The sequence below is a fragment of the Heloderma suspectum genome, chromosome 2, assembly GCF_057233095.1.
Source record: "Heloderma suspectum isolate Gila_16-S chromosome 2, 16-S_ref, whole genome shotgun sequence".
NCBI classification, from domain to species: Eukaryota; Metazoa; Chordata; class Lepidosauria; order Squamata; family Helodermatidae; genus Heloderma; species Heloderma suspectum.
Window position 1 is genome coordinate 77,571,760 of NC_139459.1, and position 21,382 is coordinate 77,593,141.

Consider the following 21,382-nt stretch of genomic DNA (forward strand, 5'->3'; position numbering starts at 1 on the left):
CAGAGGCAGTAGGAGCAGAGAAAAAAAAAAAGAGTAACGGGGACCAAGCTGTCAGGAGCGCCCTAGCTGCCTCTTGCAGTCCTCTCCAATAGCCAACGACACAGGACACAGACGACAAGGATTCTTTCCAAGGCTTTATTCCTTTATTACTTTATGACTCTTTCATATACTAATCACTAGCGACTAAGCAAGGAACAGCACTGGGGAAAGATAGCAGAGTAGCCTAAGCTCCAGGTAAGGCAGTTGGTCCCCGTTTGAAGGGGAACCACGGGAAGACTCTGAACTTATGGGCTATGGAGAGATCCTCCCTCTTTCCCTTGGGTCCTTGGGACGCGACCGTTGTTTGAGCGCCAAACGAGCGGAATGCCTCCTTTCAGCGCCCTCCATCTGTCGTCGCTTCCTGAGTCTGTGCTGAGCATCCAGCAAGCCCCCCTCCAGCGGTCTCTCACTGCCAGGGTCACTATCCCAGGAATGCTGGCAGGAGGAATCTCTGCCAGCTGCTGTGCTTGTGAGAGATGAGCGAGCTCCTCTCCCACGGATTGCCGTTCTTCCTCAGAATCAGAACTGCTCTGGGGCTCTATGGGCTCAGTTTCCACCCTGACAATCCTGTGGACTTAATTAACACTTCTTGGCAAAAAATGGAGGCGAAGGTTAACGAGCTGCAAAATCAGGTGGCAGTGAACGAGACTGCATCACAAGCTTTTTACAACTATTTTTCTGTCAGAATCTCCCAAGTTGAGGCTCTCACGCACAGGGCAAATGTACGTATTATTGGTATCAAAGATCTACCTACTGATGTAAATTCATCTACTTTTGTAGATAAGCTTCTGCATGAAGTATACCCTGTGTCATCTGATTATTTACTTGATATTGAGCAGGCATTCCGTGTGTCAAATGCCAAAGGGACTGGTTACATGATTATAGTCCAATCTGCAAGAATTGCCACAAAAAATTATATCCTACGTCTGGCAAGAGGGGGCGGAAGTCTTTTTTGGGGATCAAAACAATATAAAGTCATGTTATTCCTGGTTTACACCAAAGAAATTGCTGATAAAAGAAGGCAATTTACCAAGGCGAAAACCCTGGCAAAACAAATGAACTTACAATATCATTTAAAATATCCTGCTACATTTTGCATTTTTTGTGAAGGTCAGATGAAGAAGTTTCTAAATCACGAAATGGCGGTGGTGTGGCTAATCGGAAAAACATGTGGGACTTTTGTTCCAGCCCCATAAACTGGAATTTATAAACTTGTTTTGTCAACTGGCTATGTTCAGTCTGTAAGATCCAGGCCAGGCCAGAGATAATTGCTCATATATATCCGTCTTTTTTCTCTCATTTTTTTTTTCTTTTAAATCCTTTCTCTTTAAATGTATATGATACACTGTACTTAAATTTACTGTTTGAGGGTGTATAGAAATGTGCACACTTATTTATATATCTAGTACAAAATACATTAGAGATTGTTGTAAGGTTGATTTTAAGCTTTATTATATAACAATATAAAATTTATTAGTGATTTGTTATTATTATTTACTCTTTCTAATTTCCTTCCTTTTTTATTGTTACTATCATTATTATGAGACTGGCTAGTAATATTTCAGGCTGGTTAAATTGTTAAGCTCAACTATTATATGTTAACTGAAGGGCAATATATGGTTATTGGAAATGAATTGTAGGCCTGCTTCCTTGCTATAAGACTGATGATATGATATTGAAATGTAAGGTTGATTATTTATGCTGTACTGAATTGTAATATTGCCAGTGTTATAGGTATAACTTTTAAGTAGAATGGTATTTGAAATTTGTGTGTAATGGAGTTTAAATTTAATCCTTTTAAGTAACTTCTTATATTTGTTCATTTTCTTTCTTGATTTCTTCTTCCTTCTCCTTCTGTTTTCTTTTTTCCCCCTTTTTTGTTATTGCTGTGTCCTCCTAAGAAATACTGTATTGTTGGGAAACTGTAGATACTGATTAGGTTGTTGGTACTGTTTATTTCATTTATAAAGATAAAAAATAGAATAAAAAGTATTAAAAAAAAGAAATACATGATATTAATTAATTAAAAAAATAATAGGGTTCCCAGCTCCCTTTCAAGTCACATGCCCAGTTCACGGCTGCAGACAGTCCCTGGTTCCTGAGGTATTATGTAGGTGCTACACATTTCCCATGTGTGAATGCTTCAGTTCTACAGTTGCGTAAAAACGTGTGTGTGTGTGTGTATGTGTATGTGTGTGTGTGTATGAAATGTAATCGGTTGGATATGTGGTCATCCTTCTGCAGTTGGAAAGGCTCCTTCCATCCATGGAAGGCGTCAGAGCATTTCCACTGATGGAACAGGGATGGAGACAATCTTCATTGATTCCCTCTTCCAGTCTCCCCACCCCAGAAAAAATCTGTCCGGAGGGTTCAGAGGCAGTCTAGAACAGTGGAGGGGGTGGCACTGTAAAGTGTGAGGGGAATCATCAAAGATAGTCTCCCCTTCTTTCTGCTGGGAAAAGCATTCTGAATAGAACACTGCTCAGGCAAATGCTCCTATAGGCAGAAAAGAACCCCTGTGCAAGCTAATGTGTGAAGTGGTCCTTAGTGTTTTCATGATGGGATTGACAGGCTATCTCCCCCAGTGGTTGCTTTGGCATGAAATGTAGGACACAGTTCCCTGAGCAGCTGCAGAAAGGGCAGATTGGGCTTGGAGGAAGCGTCACTTGAATTGAACTCCACCTGACCAGCAAATTGATTGATAGAGGGAGAGTTGGGGCTCTGAGGCAGCTTTCTGTGGACAATCTTCCTCTCTCTCTCTGATTATTCCAGCTGCATTTCCCTGCAATTTGCACTTTTTGTCCTTCTTTCCTAATTTAAATAACTGGTCAATCTGTAGCAATTTTATTTTATAATCACAGTTTTCTTTAATTGTATTAGCTATCCACCTCTACAGTGCTATTTCTTTTGATATATTTGTAGAAGAATATTATAAGATGTTTTACTCTTAATCACAGATGTTGGCCACAACCTGTTGTGTGTGGGCACTCTAAATAGCTCCTCCCTACTCACAGTATAACTTGTGCAAGACAACACACAGGAGGCAGAAAGGAGAAAAAGGAAATCCTGTAGTCATAGGCACACTAAGGATTGCATCAGTTATAGAGGTTTTCTGTTACTTGATTTTATAATAGAACTTGAATGTATAATACTGGAACACTATGATTACTATTGGAATCCCTCACAAATAGCAGAGAGTAGAAGGAGCTTCTGTGTGCCAGACAGAGCATTTAGTGAGTACTTACTAGAATGTTCCAGCAATCTTGGAACTAATGATGCCTTCCCCCACTGAGTTTAGTGCCATTTTTATGTTGATTTTATGCTGTTCTGTTTTGTTAAATGTTATATGGATTGGGTTTTTTTAAATTTATCTGATTGTATTTTGTAGATTTTAAAGCTTTCTGAACCTCCCAGTTGGCTTGATTGATTGGGCGATACAGAAATACCATAAAGAAGTAAATATAACTCTGATGGGTGGGGGGCATCCATAGGGTCCTGCATTTATTTCCATAGGAAAAATAGATATGGAGAATAGCATATCTCCTGGGAAGGGCACCTTTGAATCACCATGATAGATTTTATATTACCAGTAATTCTGGAATAAATCTGGTGTGAATTATTGGCAATTTTCCATAACCAGATTAGTCTTCCATCCCACTTTGTAAAACAGTCAGATGAAATTCTCAAGTGATAGAGCACGGTAGGGGAGAATGTGGCTACTAAGATTTGTGTTGCACTATGAATCTAGGTGTTACAGTAACTAAAAGTGCTTTGTTTGGAAGTTTGATATGCAGGTTCAAATAGCTGCTGAACTATAACACCTACTGGATAATCCTGAATACTGTAGAGAGATTCAGAGTTTTACAGAGCAGATTCGCAACTTCTTTTAAAATAAGTATTAGAAATCCATATTGCTCTTCATTTAGCGTGCTCGGTTGCTTGACAGTACATGAGAACAGTAAAAATGAAAGATGCGTCATGCCCAAATAGTTATATGGCAGCAACCTACTAAACGTATTTCAAGCTGTTTGGGGCTTCATATGACAAATGGAATGCAAATTGGCTGTGCTGGTAGCTGTAATTTTCCATTGCAAGCTAAGGAATGCTCAGAATCTTGCTGCTTGTGCAAAACATGATACAGTTTGTGGTGGCTACTAAGAAAGGGTTATTTCAGAATGCTTTTAAATACATCTCCGTGGTCCCAATATTTGCCTAACTTAAGAAATGTCAGTTCTTTGAATATAGAATAGTGTACAGTGATCAATGATTTTTGGTGAAATGTGTTCAGCTGTCTCAGGAAAACCTACTCATCACCTTATGTTCATTTGTTAATCTTGATATATAAATGATTTATGAACTTTTTTTGTTTATTTCTTTGTCATGTTGTAAGGACATGTCTTATATTACAAGAGTATTTCTAACTAAGATGGCAATCTTAAACCACTTTTAAAGCAAGGTCATTCAAAATCCTTGTGACTTCATTCCCTGTAGGGAATTGGTTGGTAGTCTCATGATTAATAGATGGCTAGTGTTTCAGGCCTGAATACCAAATCTAAATCAAATAAGTTAAACATAGTGATTACTACTTAGATGGGGTGTAGGGAAGCAGGAATTCAAAAGATTTCTATTTTCTGTATCATGTAACAGTTTTTGTAAGCTTATTATTCAGTGCCCTCATTTCAGCATAATAGTAAGCTTTTATTTTTGTTGAGCTCAAAAACTAATGCTCCATATTAAGCAGTGCATGTGCATGTTCATTGTGCTGGCTAAGAAAAATTACATTTCAAAAGACTTTGTATTATAACAAATATGTCTTTTTTATCTTTAAGGTAAGTGAGTTCCTGCTGGAAGTTAAAGTTTATGCGTTGTTAATAAGACCAGCTGACAAAACATTTTGAAATAATGAACTGTTTCTGTCAATATGAATTTCCATCTAAATCCTTAAGCCCAGAGCAGTGGAAGGGGTAAAATCTGCATGTCAGTGAGGATATTATTTTATATCTAACTCTGTATAGGAACATAGCAAGCTGCCTCTGGGAGAACTGAAGAGACTATATGCATTCATAATATAATTCATTCCTCAGGCTTATGCAAAAATAAAAGTTAGAAGTTTTTGCTAAAGAAATGCACAAAATCACACTTCCTTGGAGGTGGAGGTGTAAGGGAGAGAATATGAGTAGGGTTGAAAGGTAGAAATCTTGATTTTATAAATTGCTAATACTGACTATAATAGACACGAGACTTGATAGAGCTTGGTGTTTCGTGTTATAATTAAGAGATCATTTTTTAAAAAAAGAAATCTGCTTAAATGATTTGAAAATGAAGGTCATTTTCTTTCATTTATTTACTATAAAGATGCATATTTTTCTCTTTGTAGCCTCTTCTCCTGTAGATGATGGTGAGAAGCAACATAAACGGTTTAGACTATCATCAAAATCATCTCCAAAAGAGAGTTCACAGACTACTTTACCCTCAGTAGAGCAAGACTCTCCAAATTACAAAGAGAAGTTTATTCCCCCTGAACTTAGCATCTGGGACTACTTTATAGCAAAGGTAATTTTTTTTTATTTATTTTTTTACAACCTGGAGAGATGACAAGTGAACTTTGTAGAATCTAATCTCAAGGGAAAGCAGTATCAACTCCTGCTTCAAGCTGGTTCTCTCACAAATGATTTAAATTCTTCAAACAAAATCCCCAGCCTCAGCTAAGTGAGGAACATAAGCAGTGGCTGTGTTTTAACTTGTGTGGGCCCTTTAGAAAACAAGGCTTCAATGACAGAACACAGCCTCAGAGAGGAAAAGGTGATTTCTCCCTCTCCTGCCCTATATTGTTCTTCGGTATCTGAATATTTTGAGTGGTAAACTCCTTTTCTATTCACAAATTTACCAGAGAGAAGGACCCCCAGCTACAAGCACTTCCTACCTCCCGCCATTGCCAGTTGACCCTGTTTAGTATCCTGTTCTTCCCCCAATGGTGATATTGGATAACCAGGAGCTAAGGAACAGTTACTCAGCTGCTTACAGGACATCTATCAATATGGAAAGTAGACAGGATTCCATATGCGACTTTTCACTTATGGTGACAGTGGTTCCCTGTACCACTGTGAGATAGCTAGCTCATATCAATGAGCTATCACCTCATTGATATGCGCTACTATACTTTTTGGGAGGGGGCAGAGACAACTTCAGTCTTTAGTTGCTGCTTCCTACTGTGCCACCACGAGTGTGAGCACACTTCTGCTAGGATGGGCATATGTTACATTGCTGGATTGTAAAATGGATTCAGGTGAAACAGAACCATCAAGCCACATGGCACCTGCATCTCAGTGATGGGGTAATGCATTATGAAGAAGACCTCACACCATTGCTACCCTCCCATTTTCACATGACGGCAAGAATGAAAACAGGCTGCTGTCTTCACATGCTTGGTTTCTATTGATGCAACTGCCGCATGATGAGATATGCACTCATTTCACATTGTTGTGGCACCTGAATCACTTAAATAAACCTGTTTGAATGTCTATCTGTTATCTTTATATTGTTAAGCAAGTGAAAAACCACCACATCAAAAGATCTGTGGGCTAATCTAATAATAAAAGCCAGGTAGGAAGAAAAGTCTAAACTAGCTTAAGGACATAGCATGGGAAGGAAACATAATACGAAAAGTTGACAAGACATTAAAAGAAAGTAGAGGCATTTAAGAAAAAAGAAGCCTGACATTTTTCCTGCCTGCCTTCTAAGACTGAAAAGCATAAAAATAGGGTTTTGTTGGTTGCTTTTACCATTAAGCAAAGTCCTCATAAGTATTCTGAAATTCAAATACATGGAAAATTGAACATCTACAATAGTAGATAGCATTGCTTTTTAAAACTAAGGATTTTAAACAAGTACTGTCCGGTATGTGTTTGTTTTTTGGCTTGGATTGAAATTTTGCTTCTCTTAATCTCTGTTCTTTTAGCCATTTCTTCCATCATCACAACCTAGATTTGAATATGACTCGGAAGAGAGTCAGGAAAGCAGTGATGAAGAGGATGATGGAGCATTCTCATCAGACTTGAAGTTTCAAGAACATTCAAATTCAAATTCATATAGGTATAAAATGTGATGCTTTATTTTACTTGACTGTATTTATAGATTTTTGTCTGTGAAATGGAAAAAAAATCTATGAAAGGGATAAACCTTCCCATGAAAGATTGCTACAGTCTCAGATGATTCTGTAGACATCTTTTCACTTACCTTATTCAGGTGTTAAAAAAATAACTATAGAGGGGAAACTGGGGTGCATGTGCCGGTCCCTCCATCCCTGACCTCTCTGTGTTGGCATGGTGGATTTGAAGAGAAACCATGCAATCAGGGTCCCCAGTTGTACAGATCACTATAACTGTGTGGAGCCAAATGCAGTTCAGGTTAATTTCAGACCTTTCCCTTCAACATGGCGAGGCCCAGGATGGAGAAGGCAGAGCTAGCATGTACATCATTGTGTCCCTTGCATGATTAAGATGTTTTTTTATGCCTGAGTAGACCTACTGTAGTTTATTATTTGTAGAATGCTGATATGAAGCACCCCTGCCTTTCAGATTTGGGGGGGCGGGGGGCGCAACAGCAGGTTGCAATACAAAGAAGACTCTTAAAAGCCTCAGTGTTCCTCAAACTTCAGTGTAGGAATGGGAGAACCAGGGATGCTCACTGAAATTCTCTGAGCTTCAAATCAAAGCTTGCTTCAACTTGCTCCCATTCTCATTTGCAACCTGCTTTTTTGGTTCATCTGAATGGGAAAAGTGCAGATTTTTCAAAAGTGCACCTTTCCCCCACATTGACTAAAGTGTGAAAATGCCAATTTTTAAAAGTGTGCATTTTTAAAGGTATGCATTTCCTAATATGTGCATTTTTCAAAGTGTTCCCTTTCCCTCACTGACTAAAGTATAAAAATGCAGTTTTTTAAAAGTGCATTTTAAAAGTGTGCATTTTTTTAAATGAACACTTTTAAAAGAGCACTAAAGTCTGCATTTCTTAATTCTTTGAAGTGCACATTTTGCGAGCACAAGTTTGGGAATTTGCATACATTTTCTGAGAATGTGTGCTTGCGTTCAGGGTTGCTATGTGAAAATTGCTGAAAACTTCAATAAATGTTTGTGTGTTCTGTTTAGTTGGTCACTGATGCGGTTGGCTATGGTTCAGCTGGTTCTTCGTAACTTGAAGACTTTCTACCCTTTGGCTGGGCATGACCTTTCAGGTAACAGTCTGCCTCTGAGGTGGGGGGGGGCGGAGCGGGGGCTTAGTTTATATAGAATTACACCGTATTTATTAGTTGAGTTAAATCAACTTCTTTTACAGATTCTTCTCCCATGTGTTTAATTGTATCAGCTTTATCTGTAATGGATACCACTGTGTTTAGTCAAAACCCTAGTTTTATATTGTGAGGAGCTGCCAAGACTGACTGGCACAAGCTACTCCAAGTGTCGATGGGAGGACTTTGGCTGGGATGGTTGCATGCTGCGGTGCTGGGATATGATATCACCCTGGATCACCAGCTAGTCTGGCCCAGCTGAAAAGCCACAGCTGGAGGAAATGAGGCAGGGTGGGGTCAGAGGGGAAATAAAATAGCCAAGTAGGGAAGGAGGATGGGGGTTGGAGTTGGCAGAAATGAGTGAGCAGAGCAGAAGAAAGGAAAGAGGGAGAAAAGCATCTGGAGAGGCAAGAGGCTACAAGCACCAAGAAGTAAGGAGACAAAGAGGGAGAGTCCCCCAAGAGGAGCAGAGCTCGAGGTAGAAGCCTCTAGCAATGAGCTTACCTGGCATTTTCCAAAGTTAGGAATATGAAGGGACTTTATTCGTTGCTGCCCCTGGTAGCTACTTTCCCCAGTCCAGAGGGTATTACCACACCTCAGTTGTTCCTGGGTGGAGGCTCAGTAATAACAGGGTTTGGACCCCAGAGTGGCCTCAGGAAAAGCATAAGGTAAAAACTTCAGAAAAGCTAGAACAGCGCTTGCCATGCCAACAGCCAAGGGCTGCTCCTAGCCTACACTTACCTGGACTGAGGGGGAAAGAAGGAAGGAATTTGCTTCCTTAGAGGGATGTCACTGTTTGATTCAGCAGAGAGAGTTCTGTGAGGTGTCTGCTTTAATTCACCCCTCTTGGCTAAGATGCAAACACACGTAGATAGATAGACAGACAGACATTGGCTTAGTTTCTGACTAGTGTAAAATACAAAGTGATTTTCCTGGAAAACTTGGGATGGGGTTGGGAGAAAAAGATAAACTCAAGTAAAGAAAGGAGTGAGAGAATGAATTGGCTTACTCTTTTGCCTTATTGAAATGTGTAGATGGGAAGCTAATATAATTACTAGCTGATGAAGTGATCATCCTTCTTGTGAATGAATATTCAAAGGGAATGAGTGAGAGGGTTTTTAAGTGTCTTTCTTGCCTTAAGACACTTAAGGCAAGAAAAGATGCTTCCCTTTAGAGTAGCCTTCCCAACCTAGTGCCCTCCACATGTGTTGGACTAAACTCCCACCATCCTTAGCCTGCATGGCTATTGGCCACATTGGCTGGGTATGATGATAGCTATAGTAAGAGCATAAGAGCAGCTATGCAAGATCAGACCAAAGGCCTATCTAGTCCAGCATTCTGTTTGGACAGCAGCTGTAGTGAGTTGGTTCATGAACAAAACCATGGACTTCACAGAGTTCTTAGATGCTGGTAGTAGACCTTATTAGCTTAACCAGCAGTTTTATGGTTAAGTAAGCAGGCCTTTTACAGCAGGCCTTAATTGGTTCCAAGCAAGTACAGTTCTATATGTCAAAGTTTGGACAGTGCTAGGCCTTTGCCCAATTAAAGAGATAAGGATGTGCTGCCTTGATTCTTACAGAGGGAGCCCCCTCCCATGAGCTGGAGTGTTTAAGCCTCTCTTCGCAATTAGTTTCCCAAGTTGGATGCTTCGAGCAGGGGAGGCTCCCTTCTCCTAAGTGTGTGTGTGAATCTAGCCTGTCAGCTTTTGAACTTAGAGAGAGAAACTTATATAAGCTTGTGTTAAGAGCAGACAAATTTGATCTTACTTCAGGGGGAAATACACATTATCAGCTAGGAGAATCTTTGGCCCCAGGAACAGCCTTCCTGTCTATCTTGGTGATTCAGATAGACATATCAGCTCTAGGGTGCTGATGACCCATGGCAAGGGTGCCTGCTTTGTCAACTGAGGGGAAGTGTGGACTTTCCATTTGCATCCATTTTCTATCAATAAACTGTCATATTTTTGCACAAGTGGCTTTGTTTCATCTTGGTAATCAAAAGAATCTATTTTGACTGGGCCCTGACAGAATCAGGACCCCAAATCAACACAGTAGCCCATTGGTTACCCACGGGAACCCCACAAGCAGGACATGAGTGCAATAGTATCCTCCCACTCATGTTCCCCAGCAATTAGCATATGGCCTCTAATACTGCAGGTAACATATAGCCACTGTGACTGGTAGCCATTCATAGCCTTTTTTTCCATGAAAACGGTACCAAGCTGGGGAAGGCTTCTTTAGAGAGACTCTTAAAAAGGCTATCTTCTGACCTCATTTCAGTAAAACTAAAGTGCAACTAAACCAAGGAGCCCTTGTTGGACTATATGAATCAAGTAGATCTTTATATAGTCACCTTCTGATCAGTATATTTTAAAACTACCTAAAAGACTTATTCTTCTCTCTCTGCCAAGAAACAATGATCCATGTGCCTGTGAGAACTGCCTGTCTTGTGTTAAATCATGAAAAATACTTGACAAATGCAGTAATCCTAAACGTACTTACAAGGCACTAAGCTCCATTTTTACTCATTAAGGCTTTTAGGATTGGATTGAAGAACTCTGTATCTCATTCAACAATCAGTTTACCAACTTTGCCTTTGCTATAATAACTACCTCTGCCGTCCATTTATCATTGGCACTTGCTAATTTACAGGTGACCTGCTACAGTTATTGTTAACTATGAAGTTTGAATTAATCTTGATGGGAAAATTTGTATGCTCCTTCTATAGAGTAAAATATATTATTGATCTTGTGGCAGTAGCATAGGAGCAGAAAATATTTTGGTATAAAGCATACTAAGAATATAATACTCAATGAAAAGCTTCTAATTAAGGAAACCTTATTTCTGCCTTTAGAACTTCCGGTTAGCTCCCCACTGTGTCATGCAGTTCTAAAAATACTTCAGCGCTGGGAGCAAGTTCTTCTCAGACGACTTGAGATGCATGGTGGCCCACCAGAAAACTTCATTTCTATTCATACTTCACAAGATACATCTTCAGGCCCTGCACTACTTCGCCACAAAGCCTTGCTGGAACCAACAAATACCCCTTTCAAGTAAGTGTGTACAGTAAATAAACAGTATTAAAATATATTCTCTGGTAAAGTCTACAAAATGTCTCAGAAATGCATATTTTCACTATCACTTTGGTACTTTTCATGCTCTGCAATCTGCATATCATTTCATCTTACACTACCATCAGCAATACAAATTCAATTAGAAGTTTATGTAGAATGCATGCATGTGTGAGCATTTGAAGTGCTCAAGCACAATGGCAGGCTTAAATCGGATTTGTAGTCTAACATGGATGTTTGCCTCAAAGCATGCATCCACTAAAGGCACAGCTTAAGGATGCTTCCCACACTACATTTTTTAGATGTAGAGAGTTCTGCATGTACACCTAAAAGTACAAAGCAGGAATTCAAAAAATACACATTTTCAGACACATGTGTCAGGCAGATAAACTTGCCAGGGAATGAGATAGGCTACAGCTCTCCTGATACACTTGGTGACAAACCTTGATCTGACCCTGTTTAAATATTTTCTTTTTTTAAAAAAATATTTTTATTTTGTTTTTACAAATAAAATAAACACTACCAACAATATAATCAAAATCTTCAGTTTCCAACATTAAAGTATTCTAAAAAAATAAAAGAAAGGGAGGATAGTAAAGAAGGAAGAGAAAAGAAAAAAACAGAATTATATTAAACTTCAATAAGAACAAACCAAATATCCAAACAGTCTTATAGCACAGAAATAGAAGCAAACAATCCATTTCCATTAGCCATAAATTACTATTCAGTTAACACATATTAATAAACATTAAAGGTTTAGCCAGCAAGGAACAGCAACAACAATAATCCCATAGAGATATTAATAGTAATAATACTAATAAAAAGGGGGGGGGGAGAAGTTTAAGAGAAAGACAAAAACAGGAACAAATCATTTGTATATTTTAAGTAGTATCTTATCTAAAAATAGATTTAAATGTGTACTCACACATACACACACAAATATGCACTTTATTACAATATAACATAAAAAAGGAGAAGAAACAAAATGCAAACATTTATCTTTGGCCTACTGCCTGACCACTTATCAGCTAAAACCCAAACAATACTTCAAAACAACAGTAAAAATGGCTAAGTTCCAAATCTAGAGGCTGAGAGAGTTGGTTCACTGCATTTAATTTTAATACCAATTAAAAATGTTTCTGCAGCATCAAGGTCCAAGAATCTCTTCATCTGATCTTCAAAAAGAACACAGAATGTAGCCAGATATTTAATATGATATTGCAGGTTAACTTGCTTTGCCAAACTTCTTTCCTTGGCAAATTGTCTTCTTCTGTCAGCAGTTTCTTTAGTATAATCATGAAAGAGCATAATCTTGTCATTTGCTAGTCCCTACCGGAGCTCACCTCGTTCTCTTGCCAGAAGCATAAGGTAGTTTTTTTGTGGAGACTCGTGAAAATTGAACAGTAACAGTCCCAGAAGTCCCTTTAGTGCCATGCCTTGAACCAGGAACACAATATGCATGCTCAATATCAAGTAAGAAATCAGATGGAAAGCAAATAGCTCATGCAAAAGTTTATTCATAAATTCCGCCAAGCCTATATCAGTAGCCACGTCTTTAATACCAAGGATACGTAGATTCATTCTGCATTTGAAGGCCTCCTGTTGAGAGATTGAGAGCAGACAAAACATTATGAGACACTTTCATCGGATTGTTCCATGCACAACAATCCGATCTTCAAGATCATTAACCTTCACTTCCTTCTTTTGAAAAGAAATATTAATTAAATCCACAGCCCCGTGAAAGGCGGTTATTGAGTCCTGAATTGTTTCAAGTTTCTTTGACTGCTCTCGTAGCTGCGAAGACATAGTTTTTATCAAAGCAAGCAACTCCTCTTCATCTCCGGCATTTCTAGAAACCTTTGCCAGGGGAGCCATTGGGGGAGGGGGTTAGGTGGTGTTTTCAAGCCTCTCCTTTTTTCCTTTGGTTCTGCCATCCTCCACTTTCCAAAGCACAACAAGCAAGTTTAATTGCAGAAACAAGAAAAACAAACTTAGCAGGTTTAATTACAAGTCCTCAGATATTGCTGGTAGTTTAAGTTCAGAGATGTTGTTTGAAGTCGTTTGTCCTTGTGTCTCCTAATTGCTTAGAAGTTTCAAACAGTGTGCAGTAGATGACACTCCAGCGTCTATTCTTAGATTTCAGCCCCTCTGTTTCTTCACAAAAGCACCTTTCTTCCAAGATTTAATCTGGATGATACTGTAAGCTTCCCCTTTTAATTCCAGGGGAAGATAAAAAGGTTTCTCAACCTTTTCCCCACTGTTTGAGATAAGCAAACTGCAGAACTGTGCAAGTCACTGCCGGACGCCATGGCTCCAACCGGATGTCCCCTGTTTAAATATTCCTGAAGCTGTGCTGGGCTTCCTCTACTGCTTTAATTACTGACTGGACCTTTCCAGTAGACATTCAAAATCAAACACCACAAATACAAATAAGTGAGCATGTTAAAAGATTGGATCTGAAACTTTTTGAATAAGAGAAAGCAATTGAAATATCTTTTGTCTTTTTCTAGAGGATTTCTTCCTAGTGTGCAAATAAATGATAGCATTTTTATGGAAATAGGCCAGCTTCTTTATCCACTTTCTCTTGTATCTCATTTCTTCTCCCACTTCTCTGCTGTCTTCCTTACCTTTTATTCTCTTTATTATTTCTCTTGCTCTTTATCTAGTTTGTCTCTTATTATTCCCTTCTCTTTTGCCATCTTGGTAGCAATTCCCTGTTCTGTCAACATTTGCTGAGACATTGCCTCTTCTGTTATTTCCCTAACTAAGGGATGGGAAACTTCTAGCAGGAAGGCCTGATTTTCCAGGGTGAACTTCTACTCCTGGCCCTGCCCCCTCTGCCACAGACGGCAAAGTTCTTACCTCTGATCAGTTTTTTTCCCTGTTTAGCACTGAAAAAGGGCTCCCTTACTCGGTGCAGAACGGAGGAAAGCCCTTGCTTCCAATCAGCTACTGATCAGAGATGAGAGCTTTCTCCTACAGCCAGATGGGGGAGAGCCAGGGGACACAGCTGCAGAGTGATTCAGTCCTGCTTCCTTCTGAGCTTTGTTCTGCTTACAGAGACTTGTCCGGCTTACTCCTAAGTAGACATGCTCATGCTTGCTTCTGTGTAGACATGCAGAAGCTTGATACTTGGGAAGCCATTTGAACATGATGCTGAGTAATAAGGTCTTGCTTACTTCTAAGTAAGTAATGCAGGGACTTATCCTGCTTATTTGTGAGTAGACATGTGTCCTACTATAAATTGGCAACAGTGGAATTTGGGGTGGGTGGGGGAGGTTGGATTTTTTAACCTCATCCACTTTTGCCTGTGGCCCATCCCACAACTGTTATGTGGCCCCCGAGAGGTTCTCCACAATGGAAGTTGGGCCTTGAGCCTAAAAGGATTCCCCACCCCTGCTCTAAACCCTCACATTTTGCAGACATCTGCACTTGTTGCTCACACTGGGTCATCTTAGCTCAGGGATGGGCAACTTGTGGCCTGCCAGATATTTTGGACTACAGCTTCCATCATCTCTCACCATTGGCTATGCTGGCCAGAGCTGATGGAAGTTGTAGGCCAAAGCTTCTCGAAGCAAAGAAACAGCAAGCGGGAGAGGCACTGCACTAATAATATCACAACACAGGAGAGAGAGTTTTCTCAGATGCCTAGAAATAATTGGGCCCAACGCTTTTTGGAAAGAAGTCTCCTTCTCTTCCAAAACATCTGTAGGGCCACAAGTTACCCACTTCTGCTTACTTTCTAACGTGACTTCCTTGGAAGAAGACATAACACAAGATTAGCAATAAGTCATGTGTCTCTGTGTGTTCCTCTTCTCCGTGACTAACAATTTTGCCCATCTTTCCTTCTGTTTAGGGACTGGGAGAACATGCCTATGCTCCTCAGTTCTCTGTTTGCCACCAGATTACAACAGAATCCTGAGGCTTGTTTTAGTTTATTCCTGGATAGTATATTTTCACTGCACTTGTACTTTGTATGTGGTGTTTAGGAGTGGTTCATTCAAAGTCTGTGGGACCTATATCCTTCCTGTTATACAGGGAATGTTGGATATCATAGAACACCTATATAATTAAGCCAGTTTCAACTGTAAGGAAACTGGAAAACAAAGTTAAGCACAAAGATTTGCACTTTTTTTGTTTATACACCCTACAACTAAACTGTTGTTTGGTTATTTGAGGGTTGTTTTCCCCCTCCAACAAGCCATGCCACTCGGGTTTGAATGACACAACAAGCCGTGCCTGGGCAGGTGATTAGGCAGATGGCACCCGGCATGCACCGCAGCTTAAACAAGTGACCATGTGGACCAGGTCATTCTCTTGTGGTAGATGCACCTGAAAAAGCATAAGTATGCTCCTTGTTTGACTCTATTAAATAGGGAGGAAAGGAAATGGGATTTGATTGGAAGCAAAGTCTATTCATTACCAGTGCTAACATTTAAGCTATCCTATTGTCAGGCCATTTATGGATAAATATCTGTTTTTATCTGGACCTCATTCCAGAGAACTAGCAGTTAGTGCCCCCTTTGGAAAAGTTTACATATCAAGTTGTCCAAACAATAAATCAGTTCCACAATACATGTATCTGATTTGCCAGATGGGAACTGTTGCATCCTCTGTGTTTCTTAGACATGTTTGGCTTTGATCTACAGTACTTCCATCACATAAAAGCACAATAAAGGATTTTCTTTTTGTGGGAACTGAGTTGTTTAATTCTCAAATGGATGATTCTTTGTAAAATTGTGGAAAACCAAATTCACTGTGTATTCATTGGAGTCCTTTCATGGTTGTTTCAGAGTTCAATGGGTTTTCAAAGCTATCCCAGCCCAATGCTAAACTTGCCTTCCCTAATCTGGTACCCTCCAGATGTTTTGAACTACAGCTCCCATCATCCATGACCACCATCCATGCTTGCTGGGGTTGATGGGAATTGTAGTCCAACATATCTGGAGGGCTCCACGTTAGGGAAGGCTGTGCTAAACAATCTACACAGCTCCCGCCTTCATAGTATCCACAACAGCTTACTCAGCCACAGAACTATCATCTATACCAAAAAGCCAAGAGGAAGGCTTCTACACAGAACTTCTGATGATTTACTAATGTTGCAATTCAGGTACATCCAGTTTGGTGACACATTGTCCACCTTCATCATTTAATGTGCAGATAATGGATTAATAGACTCTAATAGTTTTAGCAGGCAACACAATAGAATTCCAGAATTGCCTTCCTGTAGTTAGGGATGTCAGAGAAGTCCGCCACAGATCTCGGTGAGGCCAAATGCCAGTGCATTTGGCCCCCCGAAATCTGTAGTGGAACGAAGCCCCCGCCTCATCACCCCGTGAAAGGCACGCGAAACTGGACACTTACCTGGTGCTGTTCGCACTGCTTTGCGAATTCGCTTCCCTATTTTTGCCATGATAGGCTACGTAAATACTTACGTAGCCTATCACGGCTAATGCAGAGACGCCATTTGCGTCTCTGCGGAGGCTGTGATAGACTACGTAAATATTTACGTAGCCTATCATGGCAAAAGACAGGCGCAAATGGCGGCTGCCGTAGCCGCCACCATTTGCGTTCGCAGGCTCCACATAGCGCCTGCGAATGCACCCGGCCGGCGGCTCTGCGGAGGTGCCGTGGAGTGGAACCAGCCGGGTTAGGATTTCTGGGGGAGGTGCAGAGCGCCTCCCCCCCACCGCGAATCACCCCGTCGAAAAGGTAAGTGACTTTCGTACATCCCTACCTGTAGTAGGGGTGCACGAAAGTCACTTACCTGGTCTCGCAGCTTGCTTCGCGGTGGGATGGAGGCGCTTCGCTGCTCCCCCCGAAGTTCAGGCCGGGGGGGAGGCTTCTCTCCTTGCCCGGCCAAAATTCAGGCCGGGGGGGAGGCTTCCCGCCTCACCCAGCCGAAATTCAGGCCGGGGAGGAGGCGCCTCGCCTCGCCCGGCCGCGAAATAAAAAGTTAAAAAAAAAACAAACGCCCCCGTGATAGGCTACGTGACGATTTACGTAGCCTATCACGGCTAGATCTGCAAAGTCAGCCGTGATAGGCTACGTTAATCGTAGCCTATCACGGGTGACTTAAAAAAAAAAAAAAGCGCGTACGCAAATGGCGGCCCCCATAGGGAGCCGCCATTCGCGTTCCTTATTTGGTCGCTGCGTTATAAATAGCGTTGCCCTTATTTTCGCCGTAGTCTACGTAATCTTTACGTAGACTACAGCGACCAAATAAGGAACGCGAATGGCGGCTCCCTATGGGGGCCGCCATTAGCCGTACGCGCTTTTTTTTTAAGTCACCCGTGATAGGCTACATGACGATTTACGTAGCCTATCACGGCTGACTTTGCAAATCTAGCCGTGATAGGCTACGTTAATCGTCACGTAGCCTATCACGGGGGCGTTTTTTTTTTTTTACTTTTCTTGGAATGGCGGCGGCGGCAGCCGGTCAAAAGACCGGCTGCCGCCCCTGCCCCTGTCGAAGCCCTGCTGAACCGCCGCTGCGACCCGCCACCAGGAGTGACATTCGGGAAAGGTAAGTCCCATCCCGGGGGAGGCGGGGGGGTGGAGAATTTCTCCCTGAAACTACTTCGGGGGGCCGAATACTTTGGCACTCGGCCCCCCGAAGTTTCGGGGAGAAATTCTCCCCCATCCCTAACCTGTAGGTAGTAAGGCTCTTGGTACTATAGCGCCACCTGCAGAGTTAATAGAAAAAATGCCTTCTGTAATGCAAGTTGAAGGTTAAAAGATCTTCTGTTAACAGCAGGGTGTTTGGTTTAGGAAATGAGCTTTCATATTAATCTAGTGGAATTACAGGCACTCAGAAGAAATTTAGCTTTACTGACCCTTAGTATGCGGGGAACATTAACACTGACAACATAACAAAAGTAATCTAAGCAAGATGGAACTACGTCTATATTTATATGTGCAGAAACGTATAAGCAGTGGCATTATGGAATTGTGTCTGCAGCATCAGGTGTAGTCTGCTGTACTATGAAGGAGCTGCTGCAAATATTTTGGGAGACACTCTGATCAGATTAGGGCTTTGAGACATGAAATATTATGTGCAAATACCTAACATGATCCATACTTTCAATGTTTATCAAGTATAGATGTCAGAATAGAGGCAGCTGTTGGAAAAGCAGTGCTTCAGTCTATCTTTTCATACAGCTTCTGTTCTCAGCTCCTAGTAAGTCAGATCAATAATTTCCCATTGTGGCAGACATGAAGGTGAGATAGGTCATGCTGGTTACAGATGTTCTCTAAGTGTTTTTTTGCAATCTCACAACCATCCCACCTTCCATGTTGTAGAAACTCAGATCATGTGCAGGAATTTTTGCAGTGGCTCAATAAAGGACCTCTGTGGTAGACATTCTCTTTCTGTATGCAACAGGAAGAAAGGCAGGTGAAACCATTAGTTGAAAAAGAAAAGCATGCATCCTGTTTGGGAGGGGCTTTAAGAGATTGTGATTCACCTGTGCATGCACAGTTCCCATTGTGTGAGTGCACAGAGCCACTGTAAGAATATCTGTTGCAAGTACATGCAACTTCACTTGCATTACTATCAGCACTGTTGAGAATCTGATTCAAGAAGTGCATGAGGAGCAGATTAGCTGCTTGTGCAACTGCAGCAGTTGCTCCTTACTAAAATTTCTTGATTCACAGTAGTTTTGTTTCCATGGGCTAGTATATATACTAACTTCTATATATAATTTTCTCTCTTGTTTTTAGTTCTAAAAGTAATAATGCACTGTCTGTGAAGAGACTTTGGCAGTATCTCATAAAACAAGAAATAGTCCAAGAAACCTTCATCAGAAACATATTTACGAAGAAGAGGTGCTTAAATGAGGTCTGTATTGTATGTTTATGTAGAAATTAAATCCCATTGACTATTCCTTAAGCCAATGTTTCTCAAGCTTCTTGAACCTGAGGTCTTTCTCTCCCCCCGCACAACAATTTAACCTGTCTTCTAAGGCATCCCCTGTAACACATAAATGAATGTGCAGGTATCATTGCACGCACCTTGCTGTTGCACGTGACAACAATGAATTGGGCTATTGCAACCTTCCCCAACCTGGTGCTCTCCAAATGTGTTGGTCTTCAACTCCCATCAGTCCCAGCCAGCATGAGCAATAGTCAGGAATGCTGGGAACCGTAGTTTAAAACATCTGGAAGGAATCAGGTTGGAGAAGACTGGGTGGTAAAGTAGCTTATCCAGCCTTTCACCTGCCTATTGCATTTGTAAAATAATGTTTGATAATTATGGTGAGCTACTTGCCTGCTATCCACACACACTGTCAGTCATGTTTACTCTGAGAATCAGCAAATCCACTACTCAAAAGGCGTCAGTAATACTGAAAGTCTGCTACGCCCACCACCCCACTCTTTTCATAACCTCAACTTGATGACATAAGCTGTGGCTGTTGATTCCTTCCACTTATCCCATTCTGATCTTTTGTCTCTTGAATTCAGTGTGCAGCACAGATCTTCTACTCATCATTTTGTCAGGTTACCTTCCATTTGTAAATAATTTAGAACTGCACGAGTCATATAGTTTGTCTTTCTCCACTTTTCTTTTGTGTCTACCTGTTTTCCTAGTTTACTTTTAATCTTTTAAACAATTATAAGTGGCACAACTAAAAACGTGTTGGCTTAGTTCCTCATCTCCTCTAAAAAGCTAGTATTGCTAGTTTAATAGAACTTCATGCAAGTATAAAATACTTCCACTAGTGCAGTCACCCAAGTGATGAAGCAGAATATATTACTTATAGAAATCCACTTCTGGTTGAAATGTGCTTGAAAGAAGTGACCACAGCACTACAGGAATGTGTTTCACTAAGTTAAATGTTGCATATTCATAATATCATATATATGTTTACCTTGCCACCCAGAATTGCATGTTAGTTTCATCTTGTCTTTTGTCATGTGATTTATTCTTCTTGGTGTAGTCATTAGAAGACCAAAGTGAAAATATCAAAAGTACTTCAGTGGAAGACCCTGGAATCAATAAGGTATATACAGTAATATGGGGAAAATATATTGTACATTCAAAACCTGTTGAATTTTAATTCTTTTAAGACAAGTGTACAACGTATTAAGGGGCCTGTTGGTACCTGTTAAGGTGCTAGGATTCTGGGTAAACTAAAGTATACAATTATCTGGTCTGTATTCAAGTACTATGCCTACTTTGTTTGGGTTTTTTAAAAAAAAAATAAAATGAAAAAAATACGTTAAGCTTCACATAAGCTTTATCCACTGTTGGGAGGCTACAAAGAAACATTTAGGTCGATTTTTCCAAGGTCAGCTGTGTCAATCTTGCAGATTTATGGACAAGATTTATTTGTGTTCAATATATTGGGCTGGATCCAGATATGTGCCCAGAAGGTGACCTTTTCGCCACCTCTCTCTGCCAGCTCCCAGAGCTCTACCTGAAAATGCTTGCTCAAGAGTTGGTTGACCCTTCTGAGTGGAGTGGGTTGTGGAACAGGGAGTGGAGGAAGAAAAGAGAGGTCTTGGAATATTAGGCAGAGGCACCTTCGGCTCCATTCACAGAAAGTGCCTCTGCCTGATCTTCCACTATCTCCCCCTTCCCACTCAGCCCAGTATCACAGCCCAATCCACTCAGCAGCACCCACCAACCCTCAAGGCAGCATGTTTTTACAGGGGAATTTGGCAGCTGACAGGGAGAAGAGGGGGTAGGAAAGTTGAATTCTGCCCACCTGCTTCCACAGGCAGATATCTGGATCCAATCCATTATGCAGACCTTGTTATAACAAAATAATTGTCTTTTAGGGGGCCACAATGACCTATATTTGAAACCTTCAGAGATACATTTAATAGACCAATGTGTCAGGCAAATGTACAGTAATATACACTGGTGTCTATGTGATTGTTAACAGAGGGCCATCCTACAGAATTATATATGAATACTGGAAAATTGCATCCTTATAACTTTCAGTTATGCAGTTGTTGGATTTTTCAGTTGTTTATATGGG

The 21,382-nt window shown here is 40.7% G+C and overlaps 1 protein-coding gene across 5 annotated transcripts in view; it reads left to right on the forward strand.

The window, feature by feature from the left end:
- Nucleotides 1-21,382, forward strand: part of DMXL1 (Dmx like 1) — a 133,213-nt gene that overhangs the window by 92,273 nt on the left and 19,558 nt on the right. For all 5 annotated transcript variants that reach the window (XM_084833929.1, XM_084833932.1, XM_084833930.1 and 2 more), the window contains 6 exons: nt 5,417-5,592; nt 6,998-7,131; nt 8,187-8,272; nt 11,180-11,378; nt 19,119-19,236; nt 20,336-20,398. In XM_084833929.1, the coding sequence (XP_084690055.1) occupies nt 5,417-5,592; nt 6,998-7,131; nt 8,187-8,272; nt 11,180-11,378; nt 19,119-19,236; nt 20,336-20,398 (776 nt within the window). The remainder of the gene's footprint in view (nt 1-5,416; nt 5,593-6,997; nt 7,132-8,186; nt 8,273-11,179; nt 11,379-19,118; nt 19,237-20,335; nt 20,399-21,382) is intronic.